Here is a 15,269-nt window from a genome sequence, read left to right as displayed (position 1 = left end):
GAAGAAACATATATGCCAAAAGTTTATCCTGTTGGAATATGGTTTGTGTCACTCCTGTAAATGGGTCAATGGCAAATAAGTGTGGGCAAATTAAGAAAAAGGATTTATTATTTTTTTAAATCGTAAAACGTATAGGGACCAATAATTAACTAGTCGCTTATTAGCATGCCTCTTAAAGTGTGACCTTAAAATCTAAGGTAAAACATATGTAATAAGTTCTTAGTAATGTATTTGTTGTATTCATATTGAATTCATTGTTTTTTTTAACTGTGGAAAATAAAATAAAAGTAAAAGAAAAATAAAAGAAAATAAAAAATATATAATAAAATACCTAACTACATAATATTATTATTGTTAGAAATTGCAACAATATAAAATAGAAATAAATACATTTATACATTTAAAATTTTAATTAAAACAATAAGTAAGCAATAAATAAACAATAATATCCTGGCCAGAGGAGAACTGCCCCCCAGCTGAGCCTGATTTCTCCCAAGGTTTTTTTTTCTCCATTCTGTCTCAGAGGGAGTTTTGGTTCCTTGCCGCTGTCGCCTCTGGCTTGCTCAGTTGGGGACACTTAATTTCTAGTGATTATCGTCAATTTGATTTCACAGATACTATTTAAACTAAACTGAGCTAGACAATGACATCTTTGAATTCAATAATGAAATGCCTTCAACTGAAAATTGAGTGTTTAATCTTATTTTTATACATTACTGACACTCTATCCTCCAATCTGATCCTGTTAAGTGCTTTGACACAATCTGTATTGTTAAAAGAGCTATAAATAAAGGTGGCTTGTTTTTATTTTATTAATAAAATAAAAAAAAATAAAAAAAATTTATCGAATTAATTACATTATTTGTACAAGTATAAATTAATTACATATTTTTCTTAATACTTGTGAGGTGTACATATCATTATTAGTATCAAGTAAAAAGAAATGTAAAGGTAAAAGTACAAGGTAAAAGTTAATTCAACAAATATTTATCAAGGAATATACCGCTCTTATTTACCTTGACACAGTTTTGAGGGTTTATTTTTTCTGCTCGTTTCTGTACAGTGGTTGCACCACATGACTTTGTTGGTCGTACCACATGCAGATGAATGCATGTGCAGGTTAGGCAGATATATATATATATATATATATATATATATATAGGTGCATCTCAATAAATTAGAATGTTGTGAAAAAGTTAGATTCATTACATGTAAAGTAAAACATTAAAAAAGTTTTTTTGTTTTAATTTTGATGATTAGAGCTTACAGCTCATGAAAGTCAAAAATCAGTATCTCAAAATATTAGAATATTTACATTTGAGTTTCAATTAATGACCATCCCTACAGTATAAATTCTGGGTATCTGTTGTTCTTTGAAACCACAATAATGGAGAAGACTGCTGACTTGGCAATGATCCAGAAGACGAACATTGACGCCCTCCACAAAGAGGGTAAGTCACAGAGGGTCGTTACTGAAAGCTGTGGCTGTTTACAGAGTGCTGTATCAAAGCATATTAAATGTAAAGTTGACTGGAAGGAAGAATTTGGGTAGGAAAAGGTGCACAAGCAACAGGGATGACCGCAAGCTTGAGAATACTATCAAGCAAAGCTGATTCAAACACTTGTGAGAGCTTCACAAGGAGTGGACTGAAGCTGGAGTCAGTGCATCAAGAGTCACCACGCTCAGATGTCTTCAGGAAAAGGGCTGCCAAGCCACTTCTGAACCAGAGACAACGTCAGAAGCGTCTTACCTGGGCTGTGGAGAAAAAGAACTGGGCTGTTGCTCAGTGGTCCAAAGTCCTCTTTTCAGATGAAAGTAAATTTTGCATTTCATTTGTAAATCAAGGTCCCAGAGTCTGGAGGAAGAGTGGAGAGGCACAGAATCCATGTTGCTTGAAGTCCAGTGTGAAGTTTCCACAGTCAGTGATGATTTGGGCTGCCATGTCCACAGTCAACGCAGTCATCTACCAGGAAATTTTAGAGCACTTCATGCTTCCTTCTGCTGACAAGCTTTATGGAGATGCTGGTTTCATTTTCCAGCAGGACTTGGCACCTGCCCACACTGCCAAAGGTACCAAAAGCTGGTTCAATGACCATGGTGTTACTGTGCTTGATTGGCCAGCAAACTCGCCTGACCTGAACCCCACAGAGAATCTATGGGGTATTGTCAAGAGGAAGACGAGAGACACCAGACCCAACAATGCAGATGACCTGAAGGCCGCTATCAAAGCAACCTGGGCTTCCATACCACCTGAGCAGTGCCACAAACTGATCACCTCCATGCCACGCCAAATTGAGGCAGTAATTAAAGCAAAAGGAGCCCCTACCAAGTATTGAGTACATATACAGTTAATGAGCATATTTTCCGGAAGGCCAACAATTCACTAAAAATGTTTTTGTATTGGTTTTATGAAGTATTCTAATTTGTTGAATTGGTGGGTTTTTGTTAAATGTGAGCCTAAATCATCACAATTAAAAGAACCAAAGACTTAAACTACTTCAGTCTGTGTGCATTGAATTTATTTAATACATGAGTTTCACAATTTGAGTTGAATTACTGAAATAAATGAACTTTTCCAAGACATTCTAATTTATTGAGATGCACCGGGAAGTCGTGGCCTAATGGTTAGAGAGTCGGACTCGTAATCGAAAGGTTGCGAGTTCGAGCCCCCGGCCGGCAGGGATTGTAGGTGGGGGGAGGGAATGTCCAGCGCTCTCTCCACCCTCAATACCACGACTGAGGTGCCCTTGAGCAAGGCACCGAACCCCCAATTGCTCCCCGGGCGCTGCAGCATGGCTGCCCACTGCTCCGGGTGTGTGTTCACGGTGTGTGTGTGTGTGTGTGTGTGTGTGTGTGTGCATTTGTTCACTACTCACTGCTGTGTGTGTGCACTTGGATGGGTTAAACGCAGAGCACCAATTTCGAGTATGGGTCACCATACTTGACAATACGTCACGACTTTAACTTTTTAACTTTTTTTAACTGTATATATATATCACTAAATCTTTAACTGATCTACAGTGTGCACTGCTCATTCAAAATGATTTTTAAATCAGAAATTAAAAACGTTCATCACAGTTCAAGTAATTTTATGTACGAGTTGTATTTTTTATATTGCATGTGCAGATTAGGCAAATTAATATATATAGTCCATTACATATACCACTAAATCTTTAACTGAACTACTGCACTGCTCATTCAAAATAATAAAAAAATCTGAAATGAAAAACGTTTATCACATAAGAGGTATGTTCAAGTCATTTTATGTATAAGTTGTATTTTTTATGTTTTAGCGTGTTTGTTTGTTTTAAATAAATAAACCGATTTAAAAACTGGATTGAATACTACTGGAACAGTACCTTTCTTCTCCTCCTCTCTCTTGAGTTTATCTTCTTCATATTCTTTAGGCAGCTTCTCCTTCTTCTCTTTCTCTACGTCGCTGTGCAGGTGTTTAGTGGTGTAGCTTAGGGCCGGCGATAGTAGAATCTCTCCGTTCTTACATAATTCATCTCTGATCCGGATGAAGAACTGCTGGAGCTCCACAGAGTCCTCAAAGATCTCAGAATCAGTTCTACGACACAATTTAAAACATTTAATATTGTGAAAAACCAACACTTTACCTCTCCAGGTACGCAAATCCAAAAATTAGTGAATGAAAAGCCTCACCTGTGCAGACGTCTGGCTTTCTCCAAAACTTCAAACATATGGTCCTGGAACACGTCTAGTCTCCTATAACGACCCTTATCCACATTAGCTCTGATGATTTCAAAGTTCAATGGAGTCTTATCGGGATTGTTGGGATCAACAGCTGGAATCTCTGCCAGTGAATCACTATAGCAACGTCCCTCATCATCCTGGTGACCAAGAACTGAGACGAAAAGATTGCGAATGAGCTCCTGGATGAGCCGCGCAACATCTGGGACATGAGCGTCGTCGCCTCCCTCCAAGTCTCTCCTGGTCTCCAAAAGCACTTTGTGAAGCACCAAAGCATCTTTGTAGATCAACGATTCAGGTTCGTTGTAGGTGCAAGCGTTGTTGAACATCAACACTAAGTCTTCCACCAGAGCATCAACATCCTGGTACTTGTTGGCCAGCATGTGGCTTTTCACCTTCTCCATGTCTATGGGTTTCTTGATGGCCACATAGTAGTCTGGAAGCTCAGCGCGGGATGGAAGACGGAGAAAGATTGTGCTGAGACGCCGTCCACGCTTGTCTGTGTAGTTCTTCACCGCTTCATATAGTTCATTGAGTTTCTGCTGCAGAGGAGTCAGGTACTTGGACTTTTTAGGAGAGATGCCACTCTTTCCTGGAATGAAAGTGGCACATGGTCAGTCACAGCTTCCTGAGAGGATTAGGGTTATGTAGACTGAAACTCGCAACTTCTGAGACAAGGAGCAGGAATAGGAGTTTAACTGGTGCATGTTCTGTGCCCAAATGCACAAGTCAAGCATCCCAAACTAAGCAAATGCAGACTGCATTTGGAGCAAAATTTATAGTCACTCCGAGAAATTGAAAACACAAAATCATAAGCTGCTCGTGTGCAAAACAACACAGTGCTAAGCTTCACTCTGAAACACAAAACCCATATATTTATTTAACTAAATTGCAACCTTTTTATTTGATAATCGCACTAAGACATATTGCGATTTTTTATTTTTTTTATTTGATCGTTCAACCTTTGTAGCGCTGGGTGATAAAACAATAACGATAATTATCGTGCTATATTTTCCTCGATAAAACAACAACTAGAGTTCGATAAATGTTTACGCACCAAAATATATTAATTAAATGTATTAAAGGACTAAGAGAGTATAATTACAGTATTTTTGTGATTTTTGCATTCATACCAAAAGTATTTAGACTACTGTTTTTCATACAAATACCTAAAAACAATAGATACATTTTAGCACGGTACTGAGGTGTTGTATGTGTGGTTTTAACTGTGATTATCATTATCTAAATGTATGCTACTCTGGAAGACCAGTGGTTCATTTGAATAACACTCAAGCAGTAAGAATAATACAATTTCACCATATAAAAATGAGTTAATAAAAATTTATCATGATAATTATCGGTATCACCTGATACGAGACATTTTATCGTACATTTTTTGGCCATATCGGCCAGCCCTATTCAACTCTAATTCAAAGCAACCTTCAATGTAACATATACTGCTTTCAAAACATACTAATTTTCAACTTGGGTGAAACGATGTCATCATCATCCGGCGGAGGTCCGAGTTCCCTTCGTTTTTCTCTTAATATCTTCTCCAGAATGTTGGCGTCATTGTAAACCTATAGATAAACCAACAAGCTATTTATGACACAACAGAGCAGTTAGGATTTATAAAACCTAGGACAACGAAATTCAAAAGCTCATTTACTCGACGCGGTCTTTCCAAGCTTAGTAGTAAACCTCCAACTCACTTGTGAACCTTCTTCGTTGTAGTGACGTGCATTACGAAACATCAGCTTCATGTTCTCCATCATGGCATCTTCGCTGGGGTATCTGTCAGAGCGGATGCTGTGGTCGATGGTCCTCAGGTCCATTGGTTCCAGAATAATCTTGTAGTAGTCTGGGTAGTCTTTTTTTGAGGGCTTGACCATAAACAGGTCACAGAGTCGCCGGCCTGTGCCCATCTCCCGAGCCTCTGCCACAGCAGCGTACAGAGCCTTCATGCGGTTCTTCTTTGTGTTCTTCTTATGGCTGCCAGAGGTGATACGTTAGGGCAACTGTCAACTGTCATCCTCGCACAGCATGAATGTTTAAGACTATAATAAGCTCCAAACCAGTAGTTTTACTAATGCTGTACATCACTGGTCTCAAATTCAATTCCTGGAGGGCCACAGCTCTGCACAGTTTAGCTCCAACCAGCTCCAAATCACACCTACTTGGAAGTTTCTAGTGATCCTGAAGACCTTGACTAGCTGGATCAGGTGTGTTTGATTAGGGTTGGAGCTAAACTGTGCAGAACTGTGGCTCTCCAGGAATTGAGTTTGAGACCAATGCTGTAAATGTACCTTTTGCGCTTGGTGCTGCCCCCATCAGAAAGAGTAGATGACAGCATGCTATCTCCATCTTCATCATATCTCCTTGTCAGTTCTTTCCTCTTCATCTGAATATATACACACATATGCACAAATATAGACTGAAGGCATAAAGCTTTTGGATACTTTTTGGAAGTCAAATATTGTTCATAGTTAATGTGATGAACTATAAAAGTTTCTTTATCTAATAAATAGTAGTTTTAGGGGTTGGCAGAAATAAGATGGAGAGTGAGATTTTTATTAATAATAATAAAATATTTTTCTATCTTTCATTTTTAAATATATTTTTCACAGTATATATTTGTATGACATGGAAAACAAACAAAAAAAAAATCACTGGCACAAATGAAGATTTTTCCCAACAACTTTTGCAAACGTTTGGGAATTTGTGGCCACATTGTACTGATTTATTTCCTCATATTAGAGTCATTTTGGCAATGTATTTGTCTTCGAAACAAATGCTTAATTTGTGGCCACAATACTGTCTCTTTGTTACAGTAATGTTAAGTTGTTTAGTTTCATTATCCTGGACGTTTAGTTTGTTTCACATCACCTTCTGTTATCACCGTGTTTTTAAGTTTCTCTTTGTTCACCTTCCAGTTGTGCGATATTGTCTGTGCCATGCACACTGGTTCATAGCTCAGCTTACTATGTTTGATTACCTTCTGTTGCTTCTTTAATAAACTGTTGTTTTATTTTCATTTAGAATTCGTCTTCATCATCCTTTGGGATTAAACGTTACATAAACAATTACATCTGTCTTTATGTTTGAGGAAGAGGATCATTGTATATTAGGGTCTATGGCAAAAAAAATAAAATAAAAACAACAACTCTGATCTAATGCAGTAAAATTCATACACTTTTTTGAGTGACTTTAAGGGATAGTTCACCCAAAAATGAAAATCCTGTCATTCATTACTCACCCTCATGTCATTCCAAACCCTTAAGACCTTCGTTCATTTTCGGATCACAAATTAAGATATTTTTGATGGAATCCGAGAGCTCTCTGACCCTCCATAGACAGCAAGGATATTAGCACGATCAACGCACAGAAACGTAGCAAGGACATCAGTTAAATAGTCCATGTGACCTCAGTGTTACGTGTTTGTTCTGTTTAGTTTTGAGTTTGTTTTCTGTTTTACCTGCCCTGACCTAGTTTTCCTTAGCTCCCTGATTATCATCACCTGTTCCTAGTTTAGTTACTCATTATTCCCTTGTTTGGTTAGTATTTATAGCCCTGCCTTTCCCGTTTCTTTGTCCTGTCTTACGTTGAATGAAGAGATTGTTTTTGCGTTGTTTGAGTGGATTTATTAAAAGACTCCTGGCTCCTTCGTGCTCTATTTGAACTCCTCGCCAACCCGTAACAATCAGGGGTTCAACCGTAATTTTACGAAGCAAAGAAAGCAATAATAATTCATTTAGCACCCAGAACGTAATCAACATAATCAGCATTGTGACGGCGCGTGCATGCTGAAAGTAAACAACACCGATTACGTTTTGGGGTACTCTCCAAATTGGCAGAAGACGATAACTCTGGGAGAAGAATTGCTGAATAAATTACGTTTTTTTTGCGCACAAAAGGTATTCTCATAGCTTTGTAAAATTACAGTTGAATCCCTGATGTCACATGGACTATTTTACCAATGTCTTTAATATCCTTGCTGTCTATGGAGGGTCAGAGAGCTCTTGTATTCCATCAAAAATATCTTAATTTGTGTTCCGAAGATGAACGAAGGTCTTACGGGCTTGGGACGACATGAGGGTGAGTAATTAATGACAGAATTTTCATTTTTGGGTGAACTATCCCTTTAAACCACTCATAAAAGTGTTTATTGAATTAGATCATTAGAACTAATTGTCCAAATACTTTTTGGGGTTGCATATACACAATCAATCAGTTATGTAAATCAATATTCTTGAACTCTCTTTTGATCTTTGAGAAACGTCAAATGATTAATTCTTTGTTTGGAATGGGATTATATATTACCTGCAATATATGCTGCAACTTCATCACACGTTTGTAGATTTGAGAGTTAGGAACGTTGTAGCGTTTTGCGTTCTCAAACATCAGGTTGAGGTCTGTGTCTATCTGTTCCACACTTTCATACTCGCTGTTCTTCATCTTACTCCTAAGGAAAGATAAAATACTTCATAGTATGTTTGAAAATCGAAGAACTTGAAGTGATGTTGTCCTACTGTACCTTATCTGCTGGAGGGAGATTGGGTGGCTGATTTGCTGGAAGTAGTTGGGGTAGTCTTTCCTGGAGGGAAGCTGAAAGAAGGGCTCGGCTAAAAGCTGTCCCTGGTTGCTCCTACAGCCCCGCACTGCCTCGTACATCTGGAAGATGGGGTTGCTCATGTCCATGCTGGAGTGGATGCTCTCGGCCTCTGACTCGCCCTCATCATAATGAACAGAGCCTTAAGAACATAGAAACACTCATCTAATTAGTATATAAGCCAATAATATATTGATGTTACATCCCTTCAACAGTGTTGCTCTATACAGATACCATCATGTGTGACGTACCAGTTAGTATGGCGTCTTCTTCACTCTCTGAGCCATACTGTAGAGCAGTAGTGATGGAGGTGAGCCGGTCTCCCTGTCCAAACCTTCTGTTTCTGTTCACAAACGCCAGTGCAAATACAACACTATATGTCAGAAAATACATGTTTATTTGTTGATAAAAAGTAAAATGTTAAAACCAACACGGTAGTGACACACCAAGACAGTGATGTCAGTTGGTTAAACCATGACATTGTTATATATATTATGACACTGAAAAATACTTAAAAGAATACCATGGTATCATAATGTTACATGCCTAAAAAAGCAGGTAACACAATGCTGCTTTTTGGTACTTTTTATAATATTTTTACTAAATTAAAATGTAAGAATAGACAGGCATGAGATCAGATAGTAATAAAATGCAGCTTATTGTAAAACGTATTGTTTGGAATTCGTCTTCATCATCCTTTGGGACTAAAAGTTAAAATCTTATTTAAATACAATATAATTTTTTTTTTGCGTTGTAAGTTGTGTTGTAAGTTTTTTCATTAAATTATTATTATTAAAGCTTATTGTTTAATATCTGTTATACAACCCGAATTCTGGAAATGTTGTGATGTTTTTTAAATTTTAATAAAATGAAAACTAAAAGAATTTCAAATCACATGAGCCAACATTTTATTCACAATAGAATATAGATAACAAAGTTTTAAACTGAGAAATTTTTAAATTTTACACACAAAATGAGCTAATTTCAAATTTGATGCCTGCTACAGGTCTCAAAATAGTTGGGACGGGTGCATGTTTACCATGGTGTAGCATTTCCTCTTCTTTTCAAAACAGTTTGAAGACGTCTGGGCAACGAGGTTATGAGTTTCTGGAGTTTTGGTGTTGGAATTCGTCCCATTTTTGCCTGATACAGGTTTCCAGCTGCTGAAGAGTTTGTGGTCGTCTTTGACATATTTTTTATTTAATTATGCACCAAATGCTCTCTATAGGTGAAAGATCTGGACTGCAGGCAGGCCAATTCAGCACCCGGACTCTTCTACTACGAAGCCAGACTGTTGAAATAGCTGCAGTATGTGGTTTTGCATTTGCATTGCACTGGACCATGTTCACATATGGCTTCCTTTTTGCATGATAGAGCTTTAGTTGGCATCTGCAGATGGCATGCCGGATTTACCAGTTTACCAGCAGTGATTTCTGGAAGTATTCTTGGGCCCATTTAGTAATGTCAATGACAGAATCATGCCGATGAGTGATGCAGTGTCGTTAAAGTGTCGAGCATCTGCCCATCTTTACTTCTGAGAGACTCTGCCTCTCTAAGACATCCCTTTTATAGCTAATCATGTTACAGACTTGATGTCAATTAATTTAATTAGTTGCTAGATGTTCTCCCAGTTCAATCTTTTCGAAATATCTTGCTTTTTCAGCCCTTTGTTGCCCCTGTGCCAACTTTTTTGAGATCCGTAGCAGGCATCAAATTTGAAATGAGCTCATTTAGTGGATAAAAGTGTAAAATTTCTCAGTTTAAACATTTATGTTCTCTGTTCTATTGTGAATAAAATATTGGCTCATGTGATTTGAAAGTCTTTTAGTTTTAATTTTATGTCAAATTTAAAAACTTCCCGACATTTCCGGAATTCGGGTTGTAATTTATTAATAACTTCAGTATATCCTATACTATATTGTATTATATTAGATTTTATATATATATATATATATATATATACAGTATATATAACTAACAAATTGTAGTAAAACGTTATGTTATACATAACTTATCCTGATGCTGGAAACATATTTAATATAATTCAATAATAATTATACTAAATATTATATTATATTGTAAATTGACTTAAGCTAAAATATCTAGCTAAAAAAATAAATGTGTTATGGTAACATGAAATCCATAACATAATTTACCTGATCCTGATGCTGCTTTTAATAGGTTCAGAATGTTCAAGCTCCAGTTTTCTCTGTGAAAAAATCTTTTTGATGGTGTTTGCATCCTGGAAATTCATAAATATGAGTACAAATATAAGTCTAAGATATAAATATTGATATAAATTGTATGTAAAAATAAATAGAATGTCCGTGACACATTACTTTAAATACTTGTGATCCGGGTTCATTGTAGGTTTTGGCATTTTTGACTAACAAGTCAATGTCTTTAGCCATATGGTTTACACTTTTATAGTAGCCCATCTACAGACAAAAAGAAACAATCTTCAGGGTAAATTGATAATAAATGGCAATATTGTATATGCTGTAATAGAGCATGATCCTAATAACAAGATACCTGAATTCGTTGTGCAATGGTCTTCAGATCTATCGGTTCTTTAATAATAGCATAATAATCTGGATATTGCTGAAAAAGAATGTTTAAATTAATTATAATAATAACAATATGATATGCTTGTGTATGTGCTGAAACGAAATTGAGAGAACCACCACTTTAGAGGGAAGTCTCTGGAAAAGTTCACTAATGAGACGCCCATGTTCTGTGCATGTCAACACAGCATCCAGAAGCTGCCCAAGAACTTCCTTAAGGCTCGAGATAGACTGTAAAAACAAAGCAAACCAGAATGATTTGTCTGGACAAATCTAAAAAAAACACATTAGGACAGTTCCAAAGCATGCCTGTCATGAGATATAGAAAAATACTGAGAAAGGTGGATGGAGAATGACAGACAAGATCTGGGGCTTCTGACCTCCTCTTCTGTGGCCCCTCCAGGGTTTTCCTGTGAGTCGTCATCGTCATCGTCTTCATCATAGTCCCCTCGCTGCACAAACTCATTTTTGGTGCGAACATACAGATCCCACAGTTTACAAGCAGCTCTGTACTCCGGAGTTTCTGGCTGCGCAGGAAAAAAAAAAATCTGGTCACACTTTATTTTAAGGTCCAATTCTCACCATTAACAATCCATTAATTACAAATTTTGCCTCAATAAACTCTTAATTTGCTGCTTATTAATAGTTAGTAAGGTAGTTCTTGTCACAATATTTGGACTTTGTAGTTGTGTTTCCCTGTTCTCTCTCGTTTCAGACCCTTGACCTATTTTCCCCTTGATTACTTGAGTTAGTTCACCTGTGTCTAGTTAATTTAGTCATTAGTTCCTTTTGTATAAAGTCTGCCGGTTCAGTTCTTGGAGTTGCCGGTTATTAATGTGGGTTTGCTCTTGCTTTGCTCTGTTGGATTTTCTGTTGTTTCCCTGTGGATTTATTAAAGACTGTGGATTGAACAATTCTTCTTCGTTGTGCACTTTAACTAGCTTAAGCTTTCCGTGACAGTTGTTAAGTTAGGTATTCGGTAGGTGGATGTAGAATATGGTCATGCAGAATATGTGCTTTAAAAGTACTAATAAACAGTCAATATGTTAATAATAGGCATTCTAATTAACTAGTTAATAGTAAGAATTGGTCCCTATACTAAAGTGTTACCCAATATTTCAATGATACTTCATTGGTGCAATAATTAAAACAGATTATATTTTAAATATAAGATATATACACACTTTGTAGTATGTCTTGGCATTGTTGAATAAGAGCTGAAAATCAGCTGTGAGCTGCTCAACATCATCATACTCCTCCATCTTCAGCTTCTGCTGGATTTTCATCATGTCAATGGGCTGAGACACCACATCATAGTAATCCGGCTGGTTCCTGTAGGGAAGCCTTATCTGTGTTATCCATTATGATGTTAAAACCTAGAGTTTTGGTTTAAGTTTTATTTGACAATAAGCTGGTAAAGGGCCAGAAATCTCTAATGTGTGACTGACCTTCTCTTTGGTGCTCTGATGAAGAGTTCACACAGCATCCTGCCCTGATCATCCTTATAGTCTCTGATAGTGTTGTACAACTCATGACACACAGCAATCTGTAAGGAAAAAACTTACCGAATGGCACACTATAACAAGTATCATCTGCAATTTTCCTAAAGCAGACTGTGAAGTCATTTAATCTGTGAGAGCAGGAACAGGAGAGCCATGATATAACTTACATTTCTGCATAAAGCATGAGGAAAAAAGTGTTAATATGCAGTTATCAATGTCAGATACATTAAATACATGAACCCAATCGAACTCACGGGGTCAACAGTGGGGATGTTTGTGGTTCTTCTCCTCTTCCGACTGGTTGAAGGTATGGATGTGGTCTGGCTGTCCTCAAAATCTCCTCCGCTCACACTGCTGGATGGAGAAGTGGCTCTCCGTCGCTTTGAGCCCATTGTAAAAGCCCTTCACATAGAAAAAGGATATAATAATTCACATAGTTAATATTCATTCAAATGGAAGCTTATTTTCAAGAATGATCATGGCAACTCACAGCTGTGGTTGCCAAATAATTCAGAAAAATACAGTAAAAATGTAAACAGATTTACAAAACAACCTGCACATTTTACAGTTTAAAGCTGTAATTTACAAAATAAAATTTAATTTTAAATTGGTATATCTTTTCTGTAACCTTTTCTGCTGAATTATCTGCTGAAGGCCTGCTACTAAACTGTTTTGTACTCTTAATACTGACAACCTCTATATTAACACAGGTGGTAGAGAGAAAGCCACATCACAATCAAAGTTCATCACAAGTAGCTTTTCTACAATAATACTGTATAGAAGGAGCAGTTTCATATAAACAAATACTAAACACCATCATGATAACACACAACACTAAAACAATGCATTATACATGAATTAAACTACATGAGTTGTAACATTAAAATCTAATACACATAACTGAAAACACAAACTATAACCACAATTAATTAAATAAAATACAGTTCAATTTGAGCTGTCACAGGGAATTCTGGGAATATCAGTGATCGACTTTTTCATTGTAAATTATGACATGACTTTTTTTTCACAAACTGTATATTTAACAGTATCTTACTGTAAGGTTACACTGTAAAAAATTATTGTGATTTCAACGGTAAACTGTGAAAATGCTACAGTAAAAACCTGTTAAATGATTAACGGTAAGTTCCTGTAAAATTTACAGGCAAAACCCATAAACTGACGTTCCCAGAATTCCCTGTGTTTGCATTTCAAATTTAGTTTGAATTTGATACTTTTTCTTTGAAATAACTGTTTCTTCTTAGTTTTTTCTTATTAGTTATGTTTATTAGGGTTGTATGTTACATCTAATGCTGTTAAATGAATGTTTATTGCATATTTCAGTTTAATGAGTCTCACCTGTGATGGTGTTTAGTGCTTGTGTGAATGACACTGTGCACCTCCTATATATGTTATTAATTAAAAGCTGCTTGTGATGGGCATTTGGTGGTTATCAGTGTATTTCAAAAGTACAAAACAGATTTCAGTACTTCAATAATTAACATTATACAAGCTAATGAAATTATGGTATTTAACTGTAAATTTAAGTTAAAACTGTAAAACCTAAAATGTTACCGTATTTTTTTCCCGGTAGAATTCCGGCAACCACAGCTGCCAGTTTTTTACCCGTAAATTTTACGGATTTTTTTACAGTGTAGATCTATTAGTTTTTCACTGTATACAGTAAGGCAGGGGTGTCCAACCCTGTTCCTGGCGATCGACTGTCCGGCAAATTTCAGCTTCAACTCTAATCAAAACAATTCCTGCAGTAAGGGAACTTAGCGTTAACCAATTAACATTTTTTACAGCATTGTCACAGTCTTTTACAATTAACATTTCTATCATTATTTTACAGTGTACAGCTACAGTTGTGGTAATCTTAGCCAATACTGTTAGCTAAAATCAAATACAATCTATAAATAGTTCATAATAGTAACAATTATTATAGTAACTGATATTTAGGTTGAAACTATGCTCCTCATGGGTAAACCAACACAAACACATTTTCAAATGATTAATTATTAATAATCATTAACTAATGGATTATTGTTGCCTTTGTCATGAATTAACAGTAAACTTGTTAGAGTAATCCTACAGTACAGTAATACTTTTCATTACTATTTACCAACAGAATTATTATGCCTAGTGTCGTTTTTACAAAAATATGCTATGGTAGCCATAATTCCCCTAAAAACAATAGTTACTCCAATTATTATACATAAACAAAACAAAAACACTAGTAACATGCCATGGTCACTACTGTCACAAAAATATAAATCAATAACAAATAAAAATGAGATAAAATCCTAGAAAGATTCTGAAAGCTTCTAACACTGATTTAAAGACTACTTATATATTTATAAATACAATGTTTACACGAATCGTTATAACTATGAATATTAGAGGAAATGCTTAGGGTCCAACAGGAAATAATTTTGAAATCAAGTATTTAAATAAGTATTTTATAGGCCTTCTTGATGCAGCAGTAATCATGTTAATATCAGCTTACTAACAGCATTAGTGGTATAACTAAATATTCAAGATATCCAATTTTGAAACAGTGCGCAGAAATAAAACAACAAAAGAAGCTGCATATAAACACCGCTTCTGCACAAACCTGGTTTTTATTATGCTGTAATAATTACATAATTAGCATCTCGTATGTGCAGCTATGAGACACTGCGCGAACCTGTGATCAGCTGTATTTATGATCATGATCACTGCACTTCAACAGTGTTTGCTGGGTTCAGTGTCTGCGGGAATCAGTGGTTTGCAGGGCGATGATGATGATGATCATGATGAAGGTGGGACCGCTATGTGTCTGCAGACACGAGCTGTGTGACACATGCATCAGCACAGGCGGATAAAAACAAAGAAACACA

General features: G+C 36.3%; 1 protein-coding gene across 5 annotated transcripts in view; it reads right to left on the bottom strand.

Moving 5' to 3' along the window:
* Positions 1–15,269, bottom strand: part of LOC306855431 (protein polybromo-1-like) — a 32,706-nt gene that overhangs the window by 17,213 nt on the left and 224 nt on the right. For 3 of the 5 annotated variants that reach the window (XM_079394155.1, XM_079394152.1, XM_079394154.1), the window contains exons 2-17: positions 12,645–12,792; positions 12,337–12,434; positions 12,073–12,220; positions 11,269–11,415; positions 11,009–11,119; positions 10,857–10,925; positions 10,664–10,762; positions 10,481–10,566; positions 8,576–8,667; positions 8,250–8,466; positions 8,036–8,177; positions 6,022–6,116; positions 5,428–5,707; positions 5,190–5,295; positions 3,668–4,307; positions 3,361–3,572 (exon numbers count right to left, since the gene is read on the bottom strand). In XM_079394155.1, coding sequence (XP_079250281.1) covers positions 3,361–3,572; positions 3,668–4,307; positions 5,190–5,295; positions 5,428–5,707; positions 6,022–6,116; positions 8,036–8,177; positions 8,250–8,466; positions 8,576–8,667; positions 10,481–10,566; positions 10,664–10,762; positions 10,857–10,925; positions 11,009–11,119; positions 11,269–11,415; positions 12,073–12,220; positions 12,337–12,434; positions 12,645–12,782 — 2,680 coding nt within the window. In that variant the 5' untranslated portion in view covers positions 12,783–12,792. Of the gene's footprint in view, positions 1–3,360; positions 3,573–3,667; positions 4,308–5,189; positions 5,296–5,427; positions 5,708–6,021; positions 6,117–8,035; positions 8,178–8,249; positions 8,467–8,575; positions 8,668–10,480; positions 10,567–10,663; positions 10,763–10,856; positions 10,926–11,008; positions 11,120–11,268; positions 11,416–12,072; positions 12,221–12,336; positions 12,435–12,644; positions 12,793–15,076; positions 15,222–15,269 lie in introns of those variants that run through there. The other 2 variants (XM_079394151.1, XM_079394153.1) reach the window with 1 other exon arrangement.

This window comes from Barbus barbus (assembly GCF_936440315.1).
Source record: "Barbus barbus genome assembly, chromosome: 35".
Taxonomy (NCBI): Eukaryota; Metazoa; Chordata; class Actinopteri; order Cypriniformes; family Cyprinidae; genus Barbus; species Barbus barbus.
This window is presented reverse-complemented; position numbering and strand designations above follow the sequence as displayed.